Here is a 24884-nt window from a genome sequence, read left to right as displayed (position 1 = left end):
CTATTGTTTGAGAACTTGTTTATTGTGATTCTGTAACAACTTGATTGACACTCCTTGCAATACCTACATAGAACTATAATTTTAATATTGGTGGTAAATTTATTTCGCAATACACTTTCAGCTAATTTCACTGGATACCTCTGCAACAATGGTAACAGCAATGGTAAATTTAATATTTCTTCTGGAACACCTCTTTATGATGGCTGGACGGTTAGTATAATGAACCTACTACAACTTTATATCGAGCTAATAGCATGTGGAACAACAGCTCCAAAGCTGTGGCCTTCATCCCCGTCAACCAATACAGAGCACATGTTTATTTCCTTATTTTATCACTTAAACAGTTTTCTTTAAAAAAAAACTTTTTGAATGTTGTTTAAAAACGTTATAATTGCTGTTTTGAAAAAAAGTAAAATATATATTTAGGCAATTAATGCTATTTTTTTGACTGAGTGGGCATTGCTGCAACAGGTGATGCAACGCAGATTTGATGGAACAGTTTCATTTCAATATAAAACATGGGCTGAGTATTCAAGTGGATTTGGAAACTATACATCTGAGTTTTGGCTTGGTACGTTTTCTTCCAGTTATTTCAACAGATTTTAAATGGGTTGTGTTAATCGTACAAGTTAAATAAATTTTAAGTAGGCTAAAATACGCTCCACCAGGCAGCATATCAATAAATAAAAACGCTCTTTCCAAGTAAACGAATTAATTATACAATGTTTTGAAAGCAGTAATCAGCAGACCGGATTAGAGTAAATAAATCAAATGAGATAAATCCACTATCGGAAGTTTATTAGCCATGACGCTCAGATACAGCGATCAGTAAATTGTCGGCAACCACGGCCCGTTTCGTTCGTGACATTACGACCTTGGCTGATGCAAAACAAACAGTCTTTTGTGTTCCGATACGAATTTGCTATATTTTATTGATTAATCTTGCACAGTAATGCACCAATAAAGTTTTAGATCAGACAATCATAAGCATTTTTCTGCATGCTTTAATTAAAAAACATGTTTAAAGCCAGTAAAAAAATGTAAATTGTTTTAGGTTTGGACAAAGTTCATAAGGAAACTAATCTAATCGGAAAAACGTGTGAAATTCAAGTTGATCTTTGTGATTTTCAATCAAATACGATTTCTTTTAATTACGGGTAGGAAGTTTAATAACTTTAATTATTAGAATAAGATTGTTAACATATTGTCTTTTGGCCTTTTATATCAATATTACATATATAGAAGGGGATAGAAAGTACTTGTCCTGTTAAGTCATAGTTACACCATTATGAAAAAAGTTGCAAAGTAAAAGCTAAATCCGGGATAAAAAAGCGGTTGATAAGTACAACTAACAATAAAAACAGCTCCTCTGGTGATTGTAAGTGTTAACAAACGTTTCGGTAACCTATTCATATTGCTTGCTTCAGGTATATAGAAAATCACCAAGGAAAAAAATGAAAGAAAAAAAGCGAGCAACAACACAATAAGAACAATTTGTGATAGCTGATAACTGATAACTAGGGAGATTCTTGTTTGACCTGAAAAATGATAAATGTTTACCTAAAAAATTGAAATTTTGACACATTTTGACCTAAAAATATATTTTTTTGACAAAAAATTTGACCTATTAAAATTATAGTAATTTAAACAACACATTGTTGTTTGAAGTACAGCATTAGTGTCTTGGCGTTGTCAACGACATGTTTTTGATGTTTTACTACCAACCGATCGAACAGAAATCAGTTTTTTTTCGGGTTTATGCAAAACAAGACGCTGGTTTGATAATAAATTGCAAACCCAAAAAGGTCGAGTAGATCGACATCATCTTGAATAAAACTTTCGATGCGAGATTGTATCATCTTCGGTTAATGTCACTGGTTGTTTTAGAAATTTAGAAAAATTTTGTGTAAAACAAATACTAGGCAAAAATAATTGGTGAAAATTAAGAAAGACTGTGCATATTATTAAAATAGAAAATTGCAAAATTGCAAATCACAAGGAAGGCAGCAAATACTGTCAATTCATTTGTCCAATCAGAGACAAGCAACTATATGAAGCAAAAACGACATTCGAGTTGAATCTACTGCAATAAATTAGGCCTGAGTGGTTAATTGTGCCGGTTCGTGTATACCGTATATTAGTCTAATAAAGATCTAATACAATTAAAATGTCGTTGAGTATACGTCAAAACTAAATTTGTTGAACAAAATTTTAACTGAATAACAATTTTAAAAATCTGACTTTACTTTTTATGATTTTGTAAACAATTTATGTTCATTTTTATTCAGTTTAAATTTTGACAAATTTTGACCTAACGTGTAAATTTTGAAAATTTTTTTTTTAAGTTTTGACTTTCTTTGACAAGTCAAAAAGTAATCGCCCTAGTGATAACCAATAGTCTCTAGTCCTTTGCCAGGTGTTTTAAGAATGCCGAGATCATCACGTCTGTTTTAATGTTTATGGTGTTGTCATTGTAAAATGTTCCATGGTTTCAAAACTAATCTTTTCCTGCAGTCCGCCTCTCGCGCTATTATAAACGCTGCACCAAGATCAATTTAGTGCCCATTGAAAATTGCGTTGTTCGAAAGTCCAGATTTTTTGCGTCGTTGTTCGCAACATCCCTTTGGTGTTCTTTTCGGCGAGTCTTGAACGCGGTCTCCCCGATATACACCAAAATACAATCCGCAAGGGGGGTTAAATACATAACGCATCGTTAGTCAAAGGAACTGATGAGATTTTTAGCATGAATCACATACACCGTATTAGATCGGTTAATTTTGGTACAATCTAAAAGTTGACACAAGTTCTAACTGGTGTCGATGAACTACGAGTGCGAACTCTGATTTGACTCAGATGTTGCTGATTTTCACAATTCGCTGCGAAGTGATGTTAAGAGAAAATTGCCACGATCTAACGTCGACCATCTTTGACATCCGCCTCTAGATTTAAAGCTATGCCAACTGGACCGGCGAACACAAAAACTTTCGTAAAGCAGTCACTAGGGGATACAGCACCCTTAATAACGAAGTCGACCTACGTCATTACATTAGCACCAACATGGAAGCGACATGCCGACAATTCTATAATGCTATTATTTCTCAGCGACAAAGAACAACGCCGGTTGACCATGAAAATTGTTGCATTTACTTAACAGTAGCCGGCAATACAATACATACCCTACACCGCCTTGTCCGAATAGATCAAAGAATTAGAAAAAGTTCGTACATCATGCTGGAGCTTTTATGAAGACCTGGTTATTTGTTTTTTTGTCTAGCTGTCTGCACTGACTCGAAAAAATATACATTGAGAGAAGGTCCTTCAGCTGCGTCACCAAAGCTGACCGAACCAAAAAAGGACCCCAAGAGCTATCGCCCGACTAGATAACTAAGCTTACGCAGGACAGCTAGGACATGCTTTGCAGTTTAAATTTGTGCTGATTTTATTGGCCTGAAACCCACATATGACACCGTATGGATAGCCTAACCTGCAAATCCGTCGGCCTGCCGAAAGGCACATTGTCCGCATGGATATAGAGCTTATCCAGAATCAGAGTTTTACCTTTACATTTGCGCAAAATCAGTCCTGGTACCCTATACTGTACAATATTTATACTTACGATGTGCCTCAAATGATCTTAAAAATGTACGGTTTTGCTGTCTTGCCATCTGTCATTATACTTTTTTTGACAAAGGGTAGTGTCTGTGTTCTTCTTATTGGCCAAAAAGTATAGGCCTGGTATAAATGTATGTATTTGTTTAAGTTCAGTCCTATAGGACAGGGGCGTGCAACCTTTCATACTGCCGTGCCAAATATGTGTATTCGGATTAGAGCACGGGCCACCTGCATATCTCGTCGTCTACCTGTTAGTGCAGTGGTCGGTAAACTTTTTGTTGTGGCCCAAATTAGTCTTTTCAGAGCTGCTTGAAGGCCCACTACGTAAAACCACTACGAAAACATCAGTGGAGGATTCAGGGGGATATTTGGTTTTAAGGTGAAAATTCTACGGCGCTTAATGGGCAAAACACTGCCATGCTATAATATGAAACATTATATAAAAAAAGAATATACGCGCGAAGCGCGAAAAATTTGCGTTTACATACAGTTAAAGTTTGGCAAAAATAAGTTTTACAGGCTCACAAGACCACATTTGGCACGTGGGTCTTTCCAAGCTGAGCCAATTTAAAACATCATACACCACACCAATTGTTAAAATAAAGTGCAATGAAAGTACGGCTGTCATGCGGCCAACAACTACGGATACATGATAACACCAAGCTTTTCAAAAATAACTCGCGGTCCACAGTTGGCCTACCACTGTGTTAGTGACTACCACACCACAAAAGTGCTCACATAGCTGCGCATAGCCGCCCACACAAATGGTCGGCTTATCACCCCTTTCGGGTTCTCAGCCAACTGATCGTCGCCGCAGAGAAGCAACTCTGCATCTCATCGGTAGCACATTGCTGGATTCGAATCCACTTCTTTAATTCAAATGGGCTTACCCACTGACAGGAAATCCTGACGCCCATCCGTGCAAGACGCATTACAATTACTGAAAAACACAGGTACATACAGTCATATACGTGTATTGTAAAACAACTGTGATCTAGCCCTTCTAAAGACAAGCTTTTCTTTTGACCAACGATAACGGTCTACGTATCAACCCCCCTACGTATTTTCTGACGCTGGATTATTACCCAAAGAATTGTCACAGGAATGGTGTATGTTCTAGTTGAGCCATGCACAAATGAGGTAGCTGTGGTGGAGTCAAGGCGCTAATAAAAAAATCGCGGACGTTTCCAGGGACTCCCAAAACGCATCAAAACCAGTAATAAAACGGCAGGTCGAAGCTTGTCCTCAAAATTAGACTTTAATATAAATTTGGTTCACAAGAAACAATAATAACGAAAACATTACGTAGGGCAGGGATGGCGAACCTTTTTTATCACGCGGGTCACAAACACGACCGTAATCCTTACAAAATGCACAAATGGTCATATATTGAACTATATGCTAATTTTACGCGAAACTTTGCTGTTGCGTCGTTTTAAGTGCTATTGCTTGGGTTAGTAATTTAAGGTTTTGGACGATTTCCAAATTCGGATTTCCACGAATAGTAAAAACCTAAATAGTTAACAAATGCTTCAGTGTTTTTTTATGGATTTGGAAGAGTTCAGCAGAAAGCTTTTCATCATGGTTCAACCAGATATTTCAAAATGTTTAGTCTACGAGCTCTCAATTTTGTTAAAGGATCGCCAACCTTTACGTTTTACAGCGATAAACAAAATAGTTGTCTGCTTTTCTGCACGTATTTGTTGAAGTGCAGTTAATGCTGGCCTACTCATCACCCCTATATTCGTTCTCCACATGTGTAGGTTGTGGATTTTTTTAACACAATCAGTTTAGGATATTGGTCTTTTACTGGAGGTTGGCATTGTCAGAGATGCATACGTTGAGTGATAAAATTTAACTTAAACAACTACATCGACATGAAAAATCAACGATATTTAACGATTATTTTTTGTAGTTCATTTAAAATCGGGACACCCGCGGACAAATACAGACTAACCATGACAGGATACATTCAGACTTCGATAAGCAATGCAATGACATCTTCAAATGGTCAGCAATTCTCTACATTGGAGCAGGGCCCGGGGTAAGTTTGAAATAACATAGTATTTCTTTCATTAATTTAATTAATAAGCTGGTATTTTTTTTTCAATGTAGCGTAGTAAGTAGTAGGCCTACTATGGAGAATCATCAATTTACAATCATTAAATAGTTCTTGTTTTCAAGATTTGCACCTATATGTTTTAATTTGTAACCCAAAAACTATTCCTTATAGCACTGCACTTTGCCGAATAGAGGGCGGTCCATGGTGGTATGGTTCCGCAAGCTGTGGCGCTGCGTTTCTAAATGGAAAGATGACCGAGTTTACGGCAAAACCAGATGCATCCACTTGGTATTATTGGTTACGTGATAACAAAAATATATATGGAAATATCAAAGCTACCATGATGCGTTTTAGGTGTGCAGCGTGACGTTTCGGTTGCTGCATCAAACGTATTTATTTACTCTAGAGTCCACGTTATGAGAGCTTGGTGTTTTTTGTTTTCCCATACAAATTTTGTTGTACTGTAATAAATATCTAACCGTTTTGCTTTCAGTTAATGTATAAGTTCACTACTTAGGGTTTTTGTGGAAGAAAAACACACAGCTTAAACCAAGTTACATAATAAAAATCTATTCCTCTACCTTTAATTTATTTTGGTGTTTGTGACTTCGCGTTATAGCGTTATTTAAACCTGTTTATCCGATATTTTGCGACAATTTTAAGTGTTTTACTATAATTAGGCAAACTAATTGGCAAATCAATTTCCGTGTTTACTGTGAAACTTATTTAGTTTTTTAACCATTGTCACTGTTAAAATCCTATTCTAAAACCTGTTTATTCCAAATTAAAATAACAATTTGCATAAATGTTTACACGTGCAACCCTTGTTTAATAAAAATGTCCATTTACAGTCTTCCGAATTTAAAAAAGCAGGAATTCTTGCGTAAATAGTTTTTTAATCTAGATTCTAGGGCACTGTTAAAATGGTGAACTATGTGTAGTATCCAGTCTAACTAATCCGGTATAATGGTTTTATTACTATTCAGGAGGGTCTGAGAAAAGGGATGTAAAATATATTCTTTTTGTATGTCACTGCTGTTCTTGTACCGTTCTTATAAACTGGAAATTTTGGACGTTATTGTGATAAAATAAAACTTATCTTTAAACTTATATGGGCGGTATCGCTAAATCTGTTTTTAGTAGGGATCGTTGCGCTTTTTGTGAATGCTTTTCAAGCTCTTTAGTTTAGGATAATTCAATTCTACATTTCATCAATTTTCTAACATTTTTTTTTTATTAAACATGGAATTTAAGACACGAATCAAGATATTGCACAAAATGGAACCAACGGCTGCTGTTTAGGTTGCAGCAAAATATATAAACGCTTTCTGAAATGAAATCTACAAATAATTAAATAAAACTGAAAACAGTGTTTCCTGTGATTTTACATCAGTTAACGGAAAGCTAATTAGTTTACATTAGGTGTACATAAACGCATTTGCCAGAGTTTCAAAGAATTTTTTTTTTAATTTTTATGAAAGAAACGGGTTTTTACTTGGATCATACGTGTCCGGTTCGGACGCAAAGGGATTCTTACTGTCGTCGTAGACAACGCCGTTTTCATCATCTGATTCAAGAAATGGGTTGCTAAAGTTTTCTTTTATTTGCATAGTATCCAAGCTCGCGATATTCTTGGTTATACCACTTGATTTGCTTTTTTGGTAAGGAGGTATTGTTGTATCTGAAGGAGTGGACTTTGGTTTAACTGTTCTTTTAACTCGTGTGGGGAGTGCACTAGTCACACCCGGAGAAAAACTTTTGTCATCCTGTTCCAAAAAGTCGGTAATTGAACTTGGATTATCGTCGATTAATTTAGAATTGTTCGTGTTATCTAAACTGTTATTCTTGGCATAGCTTTTACCAATATTTTCACTCCAGTTGTTTTTTCGATGGATCGATGGTGACTCGAAAGAACTTTGGCCTCTGGAAGCGATCTTATCACTAGTTGGCCTAATAACGCGTGACGTTACGTTTTCGAAGTGCAGGTTGGATGTAACGTTTTGGCTGCGAACGCGGCCAATCGAGGGATAACGACTACGTTCCGTGTCTGGTTGGTTTCTTTCAGAAGATCGAAAAATGTCAGTTTTCATCTTCCCCTGGCACTGTTCGTTCTTTACCTTTAAACCAGCGATTTCTTTGTCAAGGCTTTTGGTTGTTTCGGCTCGCCGATGCGATTCGACACAGCTGCTGGACGGTGTGGCATGTTTGGTTGAGACAGGTGATAGATCAGCAGTAACGGATTCATTCCCGATTTTCCATTCCACTGTAGTTTTCTTATTGTCAAGTAAGCCAGCAACATCTTCGGGGTCCGTTCGCCCGTCGGCCGAGGAGTAATTCAAATTGCTGCCTCCACCCTGCTGGTTACTGTGTGGTAGTGTGTTCTCGTCGTCCGACATGGGTTCAATGCTGAACGAGGCGAGTCTCTTTCTTTGCTTGCGCTTGCAGCGCGGGCACATTGTGTCCATACAACTGAAGCAGTCACTAAAACACATTGGGATGTTGCACGTTTAATCAATATAAAAAAATTTCTTAATATTTTGAGTACGTATTACAAACATAATCAAATGCATAAAATTAAACAAATTATAAGTGTCTCGATTTGGGCAACAGCTAAAATAAATACATTTATGTTGATTTTCATTACTTAGGCTTTTTTTCAAGAGTTCTGTCTGTTTGTTTGATTTTTATTAAAAACACAGAGGCATTTCACACATGGTAGAAAGTAAAAAGAACATTTTCTAAATGCTCACCCATGGAAAACAGCGGAACAATGAGGACAGATTGAAACTTGTGCGTCGAATGGGAACAGCGTTTCGCCGGAATTGCAGATTTCGCAGATAAATCCCTTTGCTTGACAAAACTTAATGAAACAATACGTATATTAAACAAAACACATTGGCTATGCATTGTAACAATGTACACACGAAACATAGATGTGAAAAAGTAATGGTAAAACAGCTAACAAAACAAATAAACCATAAACTTTGTGCGATGTACTTGAACCGCACGTTTTGGCATTGTATTGAGAAGTTTCTTTAGTACAAAAATACAGCTGTTGAACTTAAACCTGTTTTTATTTGCAAAAGGGTTACTGTAAATGCGTACAGGTTCATTTCTTACTTACGGGACAATCGAGCTTGATGTGCTTTGCAAACGACACATGGATGTCCGCGAGCAAGTGACTAAGCGATCCGTCTTTCGTTTCGACTATGTCTTTCATTGAATACATTCGAGAGCCATCGACGAAATGTTGTCGGTCTTGTAGCTAAAAATCAGTTACATGGATGAAAGAATTTCTTTAATCATATGTATTGCGAGCAATACCCATTTAATTACCTTTAACGATTCTTAGAACATTCTTTGGAAATTTATTTTACTCTATATTATTCGGTAATAAAGTATGTTTATCAATATTTCTGACCCATAAAAAATTCGGCTTAAAATGGACAACGCGAAATGGTTTAACCTTAATCATAACTTTTTTATTGTTAAAACTACAAGTGCGACATTAAAGACGCCCGAGGACATTGGATCTGTTCTGTTTGGAAACTCACCTTTGCAGCAATAAAACTCAAACTCAAACAAAAGCAAACAAATGGTTATAGCCTTGGATAACAGCATAAATTAGGTTTTCCTTTTTTTGCTCATATGCATATTTAAAGATAATAAAGCAAATGTGTATTCCCAGTGCAAATCGTTGAATAGAGTAGATTTGGTGACACTAAAACGGTCTCAATGTGGGAAAACTCCGTGAGTGGTCAACCTCATTTGACAGGCATAATGCATTATGATGTCAACGAAGATTATTAGCCCAGGTGTATTTAAACATTTTCTAACGCGGACAAATTTGTCTTTCAACTTATGACCCACCGCCTCATTTTGCGACAATAAACGTCACCCATAATAAAGTGAAAATACTTTTACTTAAAACAAAATTACATGCAAGGCCAGGTCAGAAAATAATGAAAAAATATTTTTCTGGGCTGGCAATTCATGAAAGTCATTTATATATCGACTGATTTACGCTATAATAGACCCATGAAGGCTCTCGGCGTAATATTAAACGTTGACTTTCATCGTTGGTCAATAATAGGACGGAATATTTCTGAAAAGCTAAACACAGTTGAATACAAATCTGCTGTGGGAATGATTGACTGTTTTTTTAGTAATAAGATACTTTGATTTCAAATAAAACCTTGTACGTCTAGTAATATTTTAATAATTGCTTAAACAGTTAAAATACCTAAATTTTGGCTTGAATGTATGGCTCTGTGGTGGCAGTGGCCATTTTTACATGTTTAATTAATCGTTTTAAGTAATTAACGAATAACAAAAACATGCGCCCCTTTATTATTTCTTGTCTAATTATCAAAATTGTCATAACGCATCCTTACCAAAAACATCCTGTTGTATATTTATCAAAATTGTAATAATATATCTATTTATCAAAGAGCTTTATGTGTCTAAACTCGAAAATGTAATGTTGACAATTGCTACTGTGTGCGTTTTTAGTGAAAACTTCCGGTAAATTGCCAGTGCCTTGCGAAACAGTTCGGCCACTTGTTCACAGATGACAAATAGCAAAAATTGACACATATCCTTCCTCATATTGTACTAGAATGTTCGACCTTAAAATCGCCGCTTTGAGAATTGGCACATTAGCCGCATCTCAAAACAATGATTCGAAATTGTGTTTACAGTTAGAGAAGCCGCTTTCGTGTGCTAATATGGACAGATTCTAACTTCCTTGTAGGAGATAAGTTGAGAAAGAAAGGCGATAAGCCAACACCCGTGTGACGGAATTACTATTAGATAATGTAACAATTTGCCGTGTCATTGCTGCGTCATAATCTTTTTCTCGCGTCATAATCTTTTTCTCGCACAGAAAATTTATCTTCTAAGTTTTGTGTATAAAAAGGATTGCTTACAAAAATAAAATGTCCAGTTCTCAGGATCAATTTACAAGTTGTTCTGCTGTTGAACCAATCAAGTCTTGTCTAGACAATACAGTGAGTGGTTGTGCTTGCCGGCATTAGCCGGTTTGCCCATAATAGCCAACACAAACTGTGTGGAATTGTAATCAGACAACAGCAATACTTATTGAAGCAATAGCGAGGTTGATTGCCGAGGCAAATTAGTTTAATGAGACTTGCAATAAAACACGCATGCTTCAGCTCTATGATATTTATATTAGGTCACTTTTGGGACGGGTTGCAAAGAGTCCGACGCCAGGCAAAAAAAAAACGTCCGGCTCTGGTGAATTCAACAACTCCCAATTCCGGTTCCGAATCTACAGCCTATGCTCTGCCGATTTTTGGTAACTAAAATATGGATATAAAGCAATTCACTCAAAATGGGGTCATATAACTCATCCGCCCACAATACATAATTCGAAAACATTCAACCGTATGCTGCTACCATAACAAACAACGGTTTGCGAGATATACGGTTTCGATATTGGTAATATTACAGTGTGCTATCCACAATGCCTTTGAACAGAAAAGATTCTCCCAAGTCGGTTATATATATGAAAAAAACTAAAAAAATTAAAAACAATTTTGGATTTACATGCCCTAGTTTGGTGACCCTTACATTAGGCATAGCTACGCACAGTTTAAGATCCACAGGTCCACAGCCTTCGTATATGGCTAAGTTTCAAACTTAATTTAGTTACTCAAATTATTATATTTTAAGATTTTTTTTAATACAGTTAAGGTTATTCGGACAACACAATAGATAACATTTTTTTCTTAAAATTTTGAGTTCCCAATGTTTATCTGGTGATGAATAAATTAAATCAGTCAGTCGCAATTAGTTTTACTGTTTGTCTATTTTAGAGTTGAAAATAAAATGACAATAAAAAAAATTTAATTTTTCTACAGTTAAATAATATCAAATATTTTTTAACGTTATCTAAAAAAAACTTACTTTCCACAGAAGTTTTGCTTCTAGAGCCCTTGAACAAGTCAAAAAATACATCTTCATCATTAAAATGTCTTCTCTCATTTTCTAAGGACATATTAGACATTGATAAAACAGGAAGACAACATATTGTGTTTATGCATCAACTAACAAAATATCTTACCCTTATTTCCCTCAGCTCTTCGACATAGTTGAAAAGCAGAGGATTTATCTTTTGAATGTCTATTAGAGGCTTGTGTTCAATTGCCAATAGAAGCTGATAGGACTGTCTGCAAACCTATTGTGCAATTGAATTTACTTTTTAGTGATTCTGGTCTGTTCTATTACATCAAACAGGATGTTAAAGAATTATTAATTGTTTGCATTTCTCTAAAATTTTATAATTCGGAACAACGTTAGACCTCTTAATGCTAAGGAAAAAATGTAAAGGTCACATTTTGCTTAAAACCCACAAAGTTCAGGGCTACAAATATAACAAACTATGTTTACTGGAAATTATTTATTCGAAGTCTACTAAAAAATAAATAACAAAAATATAATCCTGTTTGGTTTTTATACCTTAGACGAATGCTTTCAAAATTACATATAAATACTTGTAGCGGCCAAAAATATTCCTTTCAAGAGCTATTGAAGACCCACTATGTTAAAATATTACGATTTTTGTTTAAAGGGGCCTAGTGTGTTTAATACCTCGCAGCTCATATAAAAAAGCTAATAGGCCCACAGTTTTATTAGTAGGATACCAAGAAATGTGTTTGTTATTATAAAAACTCAAGCTACTTTTGTAGTAAAACATCTTCCCATACCAATCTATCTCTTCACCTCTACAAAAATACCCTGCAAGGTCAAAATTGTGTAATAGTTAGAATTTTTTTCTTAACATGTTCATCATATTAGTAGGCATAACAAAATTGTAAACATCATAAAAATTTAAAGTAACCCTTGGAGATGTTAATGGTTAGAAAGCCAAGAGATAATGGTAGCTTAATAAGGCATATGCAAAATATGGACTCCAGCCATAAGACCGAGATAAGAACAACACCAACGTCAGAATAAAACACAATTCGGAATAAGGCCAAAATAGGACTAATACCTAATGGTATTGCTACCGTCTAAATCGGAATAGGTCATAAATCCGTCTGAATAAGACCTTAAAGGTCAGAATCAGGCCTAAACAACACTTTAACTAACCCCAAACCCCACCCCTAAGTACATCACTAACTCCCCTAATAATTTCAACACTAACCCATTTTCTAACCCCACCCTTATTCCGATAAACTTAGTCTTTATTCCGATGAATTTAGGACTAATTCCGACAAATTTAAGCTTTATGCCGATGAATTTAGGCCTTATTCTGACATATTTAAGTCTTATTCAGACTATTTTGATCTTATGCTGTACGGGATATTACTGCGTATTTGGCTGTATTATTTCATTGGTCTTAATACTATGGTTTGATTTTTCTACCTAAGGTATTTTTGCTTTTTAGGTCTTATTGTGTGTTCCCGCAATATATCTGGGTTGCAAATGGCAAAATCTCCATGCTAAAAAGGCCCCAATGCAAAGGTTAAAAAGGTCAAGGTTGGCAATTAGATATGACTTATATAATGTTTGATCCCTAAACATGGTCGCTTTAGTAGCTATTACGCCTTTTAGTAGCTATTATCCATTTATTATTAAACAAATATCAACTTACTTTGTACAGAGAGTGGTCCCAGTTGTGCAATACACGGGCTGGCATTACCAAAGCATCATTCCAGTGACAGTTGGAGCAATAGTAAAGACCAGTATAATCGCACCTGCGGGCTTCTTCTGAGCCTAAAAATAATATGTTTGTAATTTGAAAAAGATGCACCTTACTGTGATAAAGTAAAAAAAAGAAAGTTTAGTAATACCAGACAAATAAAAATTCAGTTGTACAGAGGTCCAACTTGCTTTAAATATCAATGAAAATAGATATATTTTATTGTTGAAGATATTGTCTCAATGGTTTGTTCGCATAGATGTTAAGCATGTTTGGATATGTGTCAGTTGTTCATCAGGATTGTTGTTTGTAAAAGTTTTATCAAGAAGTCGGGAATGTTCATGCTGTCAACCAGCCTTAACTGTGTTGCATAGAATTGATTTTAGTTAAATGCTGATCATTTGTTAAAGAGCTCTACGCATAATAGTTAAATCTTAGACTTTGGCTTGCCAAATGAGGCTAAAAAGCAGACAAACAAGTTCCTCTTAATAAGTACCTGTATATGTTGTTGTATGTGTGATTATGTTTGCTTTTTTGGTTATCAGAAGTTTTTTAGGTAGCAAACCCTAACCTTTTAAATAAAACATAACAATTTCCAGCACAACAAAAGTCCAGCTAAATAAACCATAAAACTGACCTGTTATTTCAATGCGATTCTTACATTCCGCACAAGAATACTGTTGTTTGGAGAGACCAATTTCAGGACAGATTTTTAGCTGGTAGTCAGTCAGAACTTTTATGGCAAGTGATATGCATGATCGCCTAATATTGTGCAGACACTTCAAATGACAACTGAAGCCACATTCCTTACAGCGATACCACACCTGTAAAAAACAAACGAGTATAAACCAATGACCTATATATCAGCTAACCTTCCACATTACGCATCAGCAACACAGGATAGAACAGTTTGAAATTTCAAAACAAAATGGCCGTTACTGCTAATTGCAAAAAAGGAGTTTTAGACGAAACTGGTAAGTGGGGTTTGTCGTAATTGGTTGAATAAAGCTAAGTAATCATATGTGACGTCGTTTATTGAATCCAAAACCATTGGCAGCAGGTTTTTGCTTGTCTATCACTGCCCCGCTTACGCATTTATAAACTAGTAAAACTTACTCAAGTTTAAAAACCCGAGAAAAACAAAGATTTTACCAAATGTCCATAAAAGACCTTCAGTATTGTTCAGAACTTAATTTTGTAAAAGAAAATATATACATATCTCTCATTTAATGGTATTATCTCTTTTTTTTTGGTTTTATTCAAAATAAAACTATAATTCGCATATAATTATATGCGCAATAAATAACTCTTTTATAATGTGATCTGCAGGGCACTTGATCATGACATTAGCAAGCTAACAAAAATGTTTGGTGTATCACTCCCTCTCCACCTTCAAGAACTTGATAGTTTCGGCACTTTGTGGACTGTTTTTGGCTTAAAATATTTTACCCTTGTGCGTATGGTCAAACATTATAGTGTACTATGGATTTGACCAGTCTTAGTCATCAAAAAACAAATACAGCGGTGAATCTGGGAATGCTGAATTACAATATCACGAGTCATTGAGTCAAACTATTTTTGGTGCCACATGTGTTATTGTAGTTTATGTGTGAACTGTGAACTGTATTTCTACATACTGTGACAAAACAAATGTTGAATAATTAATGCACGATATAGTACAAAGAATCGACATAGTAAAGTATTCATCAAACATAAAAAAATATTATTACCACAAATTATTATTCAAGAGGATGCTTTTGCATTATGACCTTTAAAAAAAAATGTTGTTTATTAGGATGTAATTCAAATGTTTAAATTAAGTTTTAAAGTTACAGTTTTATTCCATTAGCCCTTGTTGCAATCAAAAAACAAACTAAACATTGCAAAATCCACCCAAAAGTGGCCAAGATAACAGCAAAAAAACATATATTGCCATCTAGTGGCAATAGTGCTACAACTCAAAAGTTGTAAACATGACAAAAATATATATATTTATCTAGAAAAACCATGACTAATAAACCAATCTGCAAATTTACTGATTACGGTTTATATTAGCATACTGTTTTTCAAGATACTGAGCTAAAAGTTTTACTTTCTTAATAACGTCAGTTTTTGCGGTATTTAAAAGACTGAATGGCAAACTGACTGTCCAACCTCTCCTGTATGCTACTCAATCAGTGGTTCTTAACCTGGTCAAATAACACCAAGTTGCTTTTTACTGGTTGCTGTATAAAAAGAGGACCCCAGGTTTAAAAGTGAAAAGATAAACACACACACACACACACACACACACACACACACACACACACACACACACACACACACATCTGTATCATATAGAATTAGCATATGTTTTTCATGTTACAAAATGAAAACACACAAACCTGGATCATCCCCCATATAAGATTAGTACAGCAGTCACAATGGCTTTTCATACTGCGACTGGTTTTCTTTCTCAATTTATGGCCCAGAATATGCTTTGAGCGTGCCTCTACCACTTCGGGAACGTCCTAAAAATTGCAATTTGGAAAACAAAGGTTGCATATGCTATAATTTAAACATTGAACAAAATATATAGCACAATTAGTAACAGTTAATGTGCCCACACGATATTAACAAGAAAAACAGATCATTTTATATGAAAAATGTATTTACCAAACTATTTTAACATTGTCTGCAAATACAAACAAAACAAATATATATACATATATATATATGTGCCATTGATAACAACCCAACTGATCAGAAGTTTTCACAACTCACCCCACTACAGTCTGTTTAATATGCTATAGATACAATACACTAGAGTAAATTTCTTATTAAATACCCACACTTAGGTACATTTTTAATTTAATACCAAGATAAACAAAAACAAAATATAATATTTAACCTTAATTTCCTGAAGTTTGATTCTAAGGTCAACCAGATTTCTAACAAGCTTTTTGCGTCTTGTTGATGTTTCTGGAACTTTTAGAATCATTTCTTTGCACTGATCAATTGCGATTTCAATTTCATCGACAGTATAGAGACGTGAATGCCCCTAAATACAAAAAAAGGTTTTACTTAAACTTTATGATAAAAATTTACCAGGTAAGCATGATCTGACAGCGTCAAACTTGCAAAATTTTATTTGAGAGTTATTAAACATAAGTATAAAAAATAACTACATTTTTTGTTGTAACAAAATTTGCATGCTCAATCAATTCAACTAAAGATGTCTAGAAAGCAGTGGTGCCGCTTGGTCTGCCTGTATTAATAGAGCATTCCAAGGGTGCTTTTTATTGATTTTGGACTTTGCCTACTGATTTTTGGTTCATTTGAAAATAAAGCACACTAATTAAATGAATATTAAAAATTTAAATCTTGTTGTCTTATATCTACTAATTTTGTTGTTTTTACGGTCTTTCTGATTTTAATGTGTTTCTGATTTCAGTCGCTAGCCGCTTGAAGTCCTAGGATGTGCCTTGGTTACACCCCATGTTGGCCCACCAAGAGAGAATGTAGGTTTCCAAATTGGATTAATAAAAATAAAAAAATGATGTATTTTCTACCTAAATGTATTGCCTTTTTTAATTTTCCTTTTTAATGCTTAAGTTGTCTTCACAAACATGCCTTACAAAGATGTTGCATGAATTTTAAGCGCATGGATAATGTAGTTTTTATCTTCCTGAAAAGTGCAAGTTAAAAGAAGTGGTCACACCATATAACACTTGGGACACACGTTCATGGCACACCAGTTGTGAAGCACTACTCTTGATTAGAGGGTGGATCTTGGATGTAAGGGATAAGGGATTATTACAAATTTTATAGATTACACAACTGTTACATTTAATAAAAAAAATAATTTTAAGCAACATACTGTTCTCCAGATAACTTATGCACAAATAAGCAACTGAAGTAGAGTCTGATTAAAAATGCATTGATTTGGTTTACATTCTGATAAACCTGTAGTCAAAGTCAAAAGTGCAGTTGCTGTTAAACTCAACATGATGATTTTACAAAATCAGACAACGAAACAAAGTACGGAACACAGATAAACTTTCACAAATTTCAGTAGGATACTGAAAGCATGACACAATCTACCTCTGGTTGAGAAAAATAATCTTCAGTCAGGCCAAGTTCAGCCAAACTTGTATCTAAAGACCCGGAACTGGCAGATGCGTTTTCACTTTCCGCTGTTGTGTTCGATAAGCTATTCTCTGACCCATCTGGACTTCGGTTAAAAGGATTAAACCTGTTAGATTTCCATGAGCTGACAACTGTGAAAACATAAAAATGTATCAATAAAATAGAAAATAAAGTAAATCATAAACCAAATTTCAAACAAATTTCTAGCTTAATATAAGGTAGACTGCTAAATCAGTTACAAAGAATAATGAAATGGCTTTCAAGTTGTACACATGAATGGGATGCAACAATAACAGCAGTCAGATTGTTTTGCACTTCATTTACTGCCACTTTATTATATAATATAGTTACTTTAGTGACTATCTTTTGGGCAAAAAGTATAGCATTTTTTCCATTGTAACTGGCAACTAATAATGCTAGCAAAACTTATTATGTTGTGGTTTACTGTAGGAATTATATATAAAGGGACAACTAACATAGTTACTCACCAATACAACTATTCTTAGCACCAAGATACAGAATTCTTAGTATTGAATATATAAGAATCCCTAGCATAGGCGCCATACTTTTAAAATTATAGAGCATCATTTTCTTGACAGTGCAAAATTGCCTATTAATTAGACATAACAATAATTTTGCTAAAAAGTAACAATAATTTGACTAAAAGTAACAATAATTTGACTAAATGTAACAATAATTTTAAAAAATGTATAAAACACAAATACCATACTTTGGGGATTCTATGGCATCGTGTCTATATGGTAATTCAGGAAAGTTTTAAACACTTTTGGATAAATAGACTGTACTACAGAAATTATTTTGCCATTTATTGATAACTTGGTGGAATTCCAGGGGGTCTAAAAACGCTTTGCACACCCAGGTTCGACGCCTATAATAGCTAGTTTGTGTTGATTTAAATAAATGTAGGCCAACATATATTAGTTGATTAAGAAGGGCTTCCTGCCAATCCTACAATATGTTGTGTTAAGTTAACTTTTTTGTCATTAATGTTGCCTTAAAGATACAGAAGGTTTCTGTTTTTATTGTTACAAAATATTTATCAATCAGCTGGTAAATTTGCAGGATATACACAACAAGCATTTACACTGTTATTGTATTGTAAAAGGATACCTCCATCAATTAGGCTGGAAGAGCTGCTCTTTGAAGACATATGATAGTCAGAGTGGTGTCTGTCAGAAACCTCCATTTTTTTATGTTGATTTGAGGTTGTAGTCTGTCTTTTAGACAAATTAGGTGCTGAAAAACTTACAACTGCAATATCGTTTGAAACTGAAAATTGTTTTTGGTCATATACTTTTCCATTTGTTTTCTTCTTTCTTGCCAGCTGAGATGAGGTTACCAGTTGATGCTTTTGTACAGATGAACTAAGCGACAGGTCTGCCATTGTTAACTAAACTAGTTAATAATTTATGAAATCATTTCAAAGGTCAGCTTGCTTTGTTATTCATTACATTTCGTGTCAATTTGCTTCAGACAGATGCAAAACATACATAAATTTCTCCTTTACAACAAATTAAATAATAGTTTAAGGCACAATATTATGTTCACATGCCAGTCGCTTGTCAATCAAAGCAAGGATGCATTGAATTTTTGTTCCATTTTGGAACCAGATTCTGCAATTTTTTTGTCTACCTAAACCAGTTGTTCTTAACCTTTGGTAACCTGTCGAACCCCTATGTTATTCTGCAAGCGTTTGTCGAACCCCAAATTTTCGCAAATATGCGGGAGATTTTTTTTATTATAATGTACACATGTTAGAAAATTGTTTGGGCGATTTATTGCTATGATTGTGGGCCCTGTAGGGTAGATTAAGATTAATCGCTTTCCCAAACAAAATCGAGGTTAAATAATTTAATAAAAATATACTAGGATTCGCTATTCTGAATTCGTTATTCTAGATTCGAAACCTATTATTCTAGAATACCTTGGGATTCTACTTTGAACATCCCTAGTCACAACAATAATACCAAAAATGAAACATTGAACAAACAGTGTGAATTGTATTACTGTGAACCAGTCTACATTTAATGTCACTTTTCATGAGATATATAGGGTACAGCACTATTTTTCACGAAATGTGCATGAAACCATGGCTTTATGTACAGTAAATTACCCTGAAGAAACTCGGGTGTATATTTTTCAAACAGGGCAAACTGAGCTGTGTAATGGCTAGTATGTTTTGCTGACATTTTAGAAGTACAGAAACAAATTTACAGGTCTTCAATAACGGTTTAGCACCCATTTTTAACAACATAGATGTAATGTTAAAATTCCTTCATTTTAGATGTGCGATTTACCTATTCAGGTGTACACAAAGCAAGGATGAGTCTTTACACTTCCACGATCTCCAATGCAAGCGTAAGTGCTGATTGGAACCCACTTGAATGGCTGGCAATTGCTTAAGAAACAATCGTTTGTTGTTATAAGACCTACTAAACTCACTTTGTTAATCTACAATAGGGTATGTTGAAAGTCACACACTGAAGGCCGATTATTGCATAAATCGCTTGCACAGTATTCCACTATATTCAACCATTCAAGCGCATTGTAAGACCAACAAATTTTTGCGTCATTTTAAAAAACTTATTACCCGCAAGATCATGTCAAGATATGCACGTTTTTTTACGGGAGTTCAATTTGATCCAGAAAAGCGATTAACCTTCCAAAAAACAATGTATATTCTAAAGATATGAGGAATTAAGGGTGGTGGCACTGGTCGTTACGACGTCTTCCCGTCTGTACGCCGGTTAACAAAATTGGGCTGAAATTTTTAATATATAAGACACTTGGTTATCAGTTCTTTTTATTCGATCATGTGATAAAAACAAAGTTACGCTTGATTAGGTTCACGTTAACCAAAATAAAACAGGGAGTCGAACCGTTTGACCAATGATATTATAGTATCATTGGTTTGACCAAAGAGACTTCAACAAATGAGATGCGAAGAGTTTACCAGAAGCTACACAGCACAAAAGCCAGCACAAAGAAATACAAAGGCCAAAATAAACATATTTACGACAAAAAAAAAAAAAAAATTATACCACGATACTAAGAATTGTCTATGCATTCTAAATTTAATGAAAAATTATAAAAATATAAGGAAATATTAATATTCATAATTAATATTTGCAATAAAATAAGGAAAAAAAGCTTGATCCATTATTTTAACTAACAAATTCGGGTTGCGCAAGAAAATACCTTTCCAGTGATATAAAACTTGCTATAAGTTTAAGGGGGGAAAGTATTTAATATAGCCGATAACCGATATTAATATTCATAACCGATCGCGGCCATCTTGATAGTGCTCCAGACTGCTCGATTCTAATCCTTATCGCGACGATTTTAAAGCGACTCCAGTCTAGTCAATTCGACTCGGAATCGAACAAGATTTTTACACGCTGCTTTTGTCTACTCTATCTTCTTAGAGAAAGGAATTTTGAAGAAAAAAATTAAAGTTTAAAAAATTCATATTTACAACTACACAGACGAAATATCGTGATTTTTCATCCTGGTAACATCCGGCCAAAACGATTCGATATTGCCAACTGCCCCAATAATGACCTATATTAAGAGAAGGACAGTGGTCACACCTTTCTAATGATACCCCATTTGTCACAATTTTGGCTTGGATAAGTGGTTCAGTCGGCTATAGACGATAATCGATATTAATATTCATAACCGATCGCGGAAAATTTTCAAATGGCTCTAGATTGCTCAATTCTATTTGAATTTGAACGAGATTTTCACACGCTACTTTTGTCGACTCTATCTTCTTAAGGAAAGAAATTTTGAAGAAAAAAATTAAAGTTTAAAAAATTCATATTTACAACTACACAGACGAAAAATCACGATATTTCAAAAGGTGTGACCACTATCCTTCTCTTAATATAGGTCATTATTGGGGCAGTTGGCAATATCGAATCGTTTTGGCCGGATGTTACCAGGATGAAAAATCACGATATTTCGTCTGTGTAGTTGTAAATATGAATTTTTTAAACTTTAATTTTTTTCTTCAAAATTTCTTTCCTTAAGAAGATAGAGTAGACAAAAGTGGCGTGTGAAAATCTCGTTCAAATTCAAATAGAATTGAGCAATCTAGAGCCATTTGAAAATTGAATTTTTAAATAGAAATGACATATTTTAACCAGCACATCCATAATAAAAACATTAGACATTGGAAATGAATACTGAACAAATGAAAAATCGATTGAAGAAAACATTTTGTCATGAATATCGCTACTATTATATATTTGCCTAAAACTGCTTTCTACATATATTAAAAGTTTAACTATTTCTTTTTTAGGAACAGTCAAGGTTCCAAAGTTATTATATTCATTTTTTGAATGAATGAGTCTTCTGTAACAGTTGCACATTCTTCTGTAAGATCATTAAGCATAATGAACTGTGCCTCTGATAAAGACTTTTTCTTTAATTTTTGTAAAATATATCCACCGACGTATTCAATATTGGAGATATCATTTCCGTGTTTGTTGTGTCTGGCTTTGAATGAGAGGCCTAACTTTTAATGTAAATATAAAATTTAAGTATTGATCAAAATCGGGTTCGCCGCAATGCTATATTACGGGGTAAATCAAACAAATTTGGAATAATGATAATCCATCACATGAGTACTTGTGGAAGAGGATATCTCCGCGTAAGGTTTTTCTGTCGAAGAACGATTGGCTCCAACGTGGAATGCAAGCCATTTTTGCATATTATTTTACATCCCGACATGTCTCCAAATTTATCTAGCACAACAAATATTCGTTCGAAATCAGTTTGTTCGCCTCTTAAAAAGATGAACGTATCATCAGCGAGTAGAGATACTTTAAATTCGTCGTCATTCAGTTTTAGTCCTACGAATTCGTCTTTTCGCAACGCCGTTGCTAGACATTCGATACATAGCAAAAAAAGCGTCGGAGATAATCGGTCGCCTTGCCTGACACCTCTTTTGATTTTAAACTCGCGCGACATAAAGTTGTTGGTTATTTTACAGGTATAGGATCTGCATAGCAACATTTTATCCAGTTTATTAGGTTATTTCCAAAGCCGAAATTTTCTAATGCTGCGTAAATAAAGTCCCAACCAACGGTGTCAAACGCTTTGTAAATGTCCAAAGAAAGTATGGAACCCGGAATTTTATATAAAATATAATTTTAAAAAAATCGGAGGAATCGATAATATCAAAGAGCAGGCGGAGATTATCCCCAGTATATCTGCCCTTCATAAACCCATTTTGGTCTCGACTGATTAGGTACTCGATATTGGGTTTAATTCTGTTGTTTATAACTTTTGACATAATTTTATAGTCCACATTAGGTAAAGAGATTAGTTATCAGCGAAGGGTCTTTATGTGGCTTGGGGATCAACGTTACCACACCTTGCGCTTGACTTTAACTAAATTTACCGGTTTCTTCAGTATACATCCAAGCATCGTAAATCAAGGTTTTTATCGCGATTGATTCTACTTTATACGATTCGATGGCATACAGTCGTTTATAACGGCTTTAATTACTGTGTTACGTTAACGTGTGTACTTAAATTTATAAATATACTCGACGAGCTATATTAGTTGAGTGAAATAACTCTGTCTAAAGAAATTGGACATGTATGGACATGTATCTTAGTGGCCTGTTTCTTGGAGTCAGATGTGGCAAGGATTGTTTAAAAGACTTAAGAAACCTTAAGTCGGCCCTCGCCTTAAGAGCCAGCGCCTACTTATCCGTAGCAACTACAAACCGGAAACGGTAAATTGGCGACCCCATCGTTCAGCAGAAAATATAGAAGAAACGAATACTGCATCTTAAACAAGCAAATTTTCTGGAAAGCATACGGACTAATGTTTCGAAAAAAACAGAATAAATTTTATGGGCAATTTGACCCAAGATACCAAAAGATGACAGTCAATCGTTTCTCGCCGAAGAAGCTCCACCGCCCTTCCAACAGCCCCAAGATCGATCTCCTTGCACGAACAGCGATCCCGTGCACAGGCAGTGCGAGGACCAAAACACGTCATAGCTAACAAAGGCCTCTGTTGTTTGTCAGAAATCTAACTTTGACCAAACTTTAACTATAGCCTCTTTCCATACATCCTACAAACCCCACAATAACCACACATACACACAGCGGAGAATGCATTGAAAGAACTGAAGTTGCAGTTGAAAGAAAATAAGCTTCAAGAAAAGAGTCAAGAAAAGAGTCTTGCTTGAAGGAAAAGTTTGAAAAGAAGGAAAAGTTCAACTGCAACAAGAGAATCTTCTAAATACGAAAGAGGAATCTGAAACAATGTTACAAAACATGGACAAACTACTCCTGCTGCAAGAGAAGCTACAAACTCCTGAAAACCAGAGGGATCAACCAAGCATATCCGGACTGCAGAGCATTGCAAAACCATTATTGAGAAAGAAGAATCCAGTCAAGCATAGTAGGAAACACCGAAGAAAAGAGGACGTCAAAATAAGAAGATTACACAAATATTTGAAAGTGACAGCATCTCATCATCATCTAAAGAAAAAAGAAATCCAGGAAGTCCAAGACACGAAAGAAGTTTAAGCGCAAAAATAAACGCAAACATGACTACAAAGTGTGTCCGATATAAAAAGTAAGTGAAATGAGTGAAATGAGTGAAATGAGTGAAATGAGTGAAATGAGTGAAATGAGTGAAATGAGTGAAATGAGTGAAATGAGTGAAATGAGTGAAATGAGTGAAATGAGTGAAATGAGTGAAATGAGTGAAATGAGTGAAATGAGTGAAATGAGTGAAATGAGTGAAATGAGTGAAATGAGTGAAATGAGTGAAATGAGTGAAATGAGTGAAATGAGTGAAATGAGTGAAATGAGTGAAATGAGTGAAATGAGTGAAATGAGTGAAATGAGTGAAATGAGTGAAATGAGTGAAATGAGTGAAATGAGTGAAATGAGTGAAATGAGTGAAATGAGTGAAATGAGTGAAATGAGTGAAATGAGTGAAATGAGTGAAATGAGTGAAATGAGTGAAATGAGTGAAATGAGTGAAATGAGTGAAATGAGTGAAATGAGTGAAATGAGTGAAATGAGTGAAATGAGTGAAATGAGTGAAATGAGTGAAATGAGTGAAATGAGTGAAATGAGTGAAATGAGTGAAATGAGTGAAATGAGTGAAATGAGTGAAATGAGTGAAATGAGTGAAATGAGTGAAATGAGTGAAATGAGTGAAATGAGTGAAATGAGTGAAATGAGTGAAATGAGTGAAATGAGTGAAATGAGTGAAATGAGTGAAATGAGTGAAATGAGTGAAATGAGTGAAATGAGTGAAATGAGTGAAATGAGTGAAATGAGTGAAATGAGTGAAATGAGTGAAATGAGTGAAATGAGTGAAATGAGTGAAATGAGTGAAATGAGTGAAATGAGTGAAAT

General features: G+C 34.7%; 1 protein-coding gene across 1 annotated transcript; it reads right to left on the bottom strand.

Moving 5' to 3' along the window:
• Positions 1-6904: 6904 nt before the first annotated feature.
• Positions 6905-19460, bottom strand: LOC146145139 (uncharacterized). Its single transcript, XM_083389417.1, has 11 exons — positions 18600-19460; positions 17424-17599; positions 16231-16380; positions 15725-15850; positions 13978-14164; positions 13293-13414; positions 11760-11873; positions 11603-11683; positions 8799-8939; positions 8425-8534; positions 6905-8155 (listed from the first exon to the last, which is right to left on the bottom strand). The coding sequence occupies exons 1-11, from the start codon at positions 18871-18873 to the stop codon at positions 7147-7149; spliced, it is 2490 nt and encodes an 829-aa protein (XP_083245543.1). The 5' UTR covers positions 18874-19460; the 3' UTR covers positions 6905-7146.
• Positions 19461-24884: the final 5424 nt, after the last annotated feature.

Source organism: Ascidiella aspersa, chromosome 5, assembly GCF_963924565.1.
Source record: "Ascidiella aspersa chromosome 5, kaAscAspe10.2, whole genome shotgun sequence".
NCBI classification, from domain to species: Eukaryota; Metazoa; Chordata; class Ascidiacea; order Phlebobranchia; family Ascidiidae; genus Ascidiella; species Ascidiella aspersa.
This window is presented reverse-complemented; position numbering and strand designations above follow the sequence as displayed.

Coding starts and splice junctions, on each gene's coding strand:
- LOC146145139 (XM_083389417.1), bottom strand. CDS start 18,873: ATGGCAGACCTGTCGCTTAGTTCATCTGTACAAAAGCATCAACTGGTA. Junction 11,684..11,759: donor AAGAGCTGAGGGAAATAAGG/GTAAGATATTTT, acceptor ATATGTCCTTAG/AAAATGAGAGAAGACATTTT. Junction 8,156..8,424: donor TGTTCCGCTGTTTTCCATGG/GTGAGCATTTAG, acceptor AATGTGTTTTAG/TGACTGCTTCAGTTGTATGG.